The sequence below is a fragment of the Protobothrops mucrosquamatus genome, unplaced genomic scaffold (assembly GCF_001527695.2).
Source record: "Protobothrops mucrosquamatus isolate PMUCROS unplaced genomic scaffold, P.Mucros_1.0 scaffold1284, whole genome shotgun sequence".
In the NCBI taxonomy this organism is placed as follows: domain Eukaryota; kingdom Metazoa; phylum Chordata; class Lepidosauria; order Squamata; family Viperidae; genus Protobothrops; species Protobothrops mucrosquamatus.
The window spans coordinates 1-2,509 of NW_015387488.1; the positions used below are offsets into that span (position 1 = coordinate 1).

The 2,509-nt window shown below is 38.5% G+C and overlaps 1 protein-coding gene across 1 annotated transcript in view; it reads left to right on the forward strand.

The window, feature by feature from the left end:
* Window positions 1-1,098: 1,098 nt before the first annotated feature.
* PDE6B (phosphodiesterase 6B) overlaps window positions 1,099-2,509 on the forward strand; it is a gene marked incomplete at its 5' end in the record, with an annotated part of 12,169 nt that continues 10,758 nt past the window's right edge. Inside the window, one exon of the mRNA XM_029285102.1 lies at window positions 1,099-1,186. Within this exon, the coding sequence (XP_029140935.1) occupies window positions 1,099-1,186 (88 nt within the window). The remainder of the gene's footprint in view (window positions 1,187-2,509) is intronic.

A 2,509-nucleotide genomic window follows, 5' to 3' on the forward strand; every position in this document is an offset into this window, starting at 1 on the left:
GAAATCATTCTCACTTTACTTTTCCTTGAGATCACTAGGCAGCTTACAATACAGGGTCTCATTCAGTGAATATTTTTATTTTCTGAAAGGCATTCTGGGAAACAGAGGTGGTGCTGAGGGAGGATGGGGTGAACAGTGTTTTGCTTGGTGGTCTGCTGGCTTTCAACTTAAAAGAAGAGGCAGAAATCTTCTGATGCAGGTGTTCCAGATACCTTAAACCAGGGGTCTTCAAACTTGGCAACTTTAAGACTTGTGGACTTCAACTCCCAGAATTCCTCAGCTAGCCAAGTTTGAAAACCTCTGCCTTAAACCCTCTGGGCACATGTTGCCAACAGCTACCATAGGGGTCTTCAGACTTGGGCCTTTTATGACTTGTGGACTTCAACTCCCAGAATTCCTCAGCCAGGCACGCTGGCTGAGGAATTCTGGGAGTTGAAGTCCACAAGTCATAAAAGGGTCAAGTTTGAAGACCCCTGAGCTACCAGATGTGGGATGCAATAATCCAGAGGATCACTAGATGGCATCAAAGGGTTTCCTAAATCTTTTTGAGGTCTTCAGATTTTGCAGATCTACATTGCTCTTATTTCTGATGGCTTACTTATAGCCTCCATAAATAAAATTTCAAAAAATACCATTTTTAAAGATGGAAGCCACCCTCACATTAATTTATCATTCCTTGAATAAGGAATTATACAGAAAAAGAAATGATGCAGTAGATATTTAGCTGTGCAGTGGTGAAGTATATACTTCTAAAGTATATTCACATTTAAATATCTGCCTGCTGGTTTTGCTGCTTAGAATTTTACAGATGATATTCTTATTGTGTCAATTTTGTGTTTTTTTGCATGTTTTTTATTTTAAACTGCCTTGGAATCAATGAAGCATAACAAAATGTATTATAAAATAGTTATAGTGATATATCGCAAGTCAAGAAAATCAACTTTTTAGTAAGAGCTTTAATCAACAAAGATTAGAGCAATGTCTGGTTGTTGTTCTTGGCACTTCCAATCGTTTACAAGCTTGAGGATAGAAATAAAGAAGTATTTGACATTCTCATAATTATTCTATTCTTTAATCTTCCCTCATGTTTGCTAACAGATCTCAAAATCCCTTAGCAAAACTTCATGGCTCATCCATTCTAGAGAGACATCATTTGGAATTTGGCAAATTTCTGCTCTCAGAAGAGGTGGGTGACCAATATTTTAAACTGCAGAAGTAATTTGGTGGATCCATATTTGGTTTTTTGAAACTGTGGTTGGTAATAGACACAACTCAAATTTTGATTGGGATTAATAATTGTCTTAAAACTAGAGGTCACAATGCATCTATTAACCCTTTTTCCTTCTCAGATACTGATTTTATAAAAGTCAGTTCCTGAACTCTCAAATAGCATAGCCTGCCTTGGGATTGCATTTAACTTCCATGTTAATATACAGTCAGTAGAAAATAAAATTGATGCATTAACAATTCAACAACTACTTAGGTTCAATTAATCATTCATCAGATGGTTCAAGGCATACACGCACTCTTAACATTAATTGATCGTTTAAGCCAGTTAATTGGGAATTTATGCTAGAGCACTCTATTTCAAAATTTAGATTGTCAGTATTGGAATTAAAAGTGAGGGCATTTCTATGCAAGGACCACTTTGAAAGCAGCATTTCAAGCTGATAAAACTGAAGAAAATTACCTTGAGATAGGAGATGGGACTGAAACTGATGGCAAACTGGTGGAAGTGTCCTGAGGAATAAAAGGCATCAGCACACTTCAAAATGAAGTCTGCAAAACATTTGGAGAATAACCAAAAACATACCTACCCATTTAAGAAATATTTTATCTGAATAAAACACCAGTAAAAAACTTCCTGCTCAATAGTTACAGAGTTAAGATCAATTGGTGGAAAAACAGAAATTGGGAAAATTGGGAGAGGAAAGTTGGGTATCAGAATATAATCCACCTTGTTCTTCTTTATGTTCTTTCCAAATGATGAAGGCGTTTAGTTGCATTTTTTAATATCTTAGCAGACAGCAGAATAGAGGTCATTGAACACAAGCCAGGTAAAATCAGTTCAGCACTAATCTGATCACTTCCCACTGGCTTCTGGAAAATTTTTCATTGGCTTCTGGAAAACCATCAGTAGAAACCCACTATGAGGTGTGAGATATAACAATAGAATAGAATAGAATAGAATAGAATAGAATAGAATAGAATAGATTGGAATAGGAAGGGACCTTGGAGGTCTTCTAAACCAGTGGTTCTTAACCTGGGCGGTACCGCCCCCCAGGGGGCGATTTCATTTTTCAGGGGGGCGATGGAATGAAAAGGGGCGGCGTGGGGGCGATGGAATGAAAAGGGGGCGATAGGGGGCGATGGAGCAAGATGTTTTGGGGACACCTTTGAGCCTTCCCCTGCAGCTCCGAGCGTCCTCCGCCATTTGTAGAGAGAGACAGAGAGAGGCACTTGTGCTTCTCTCTCTCTTTCTCTCTCAAGCGGATTTGCCCCCTCGCAG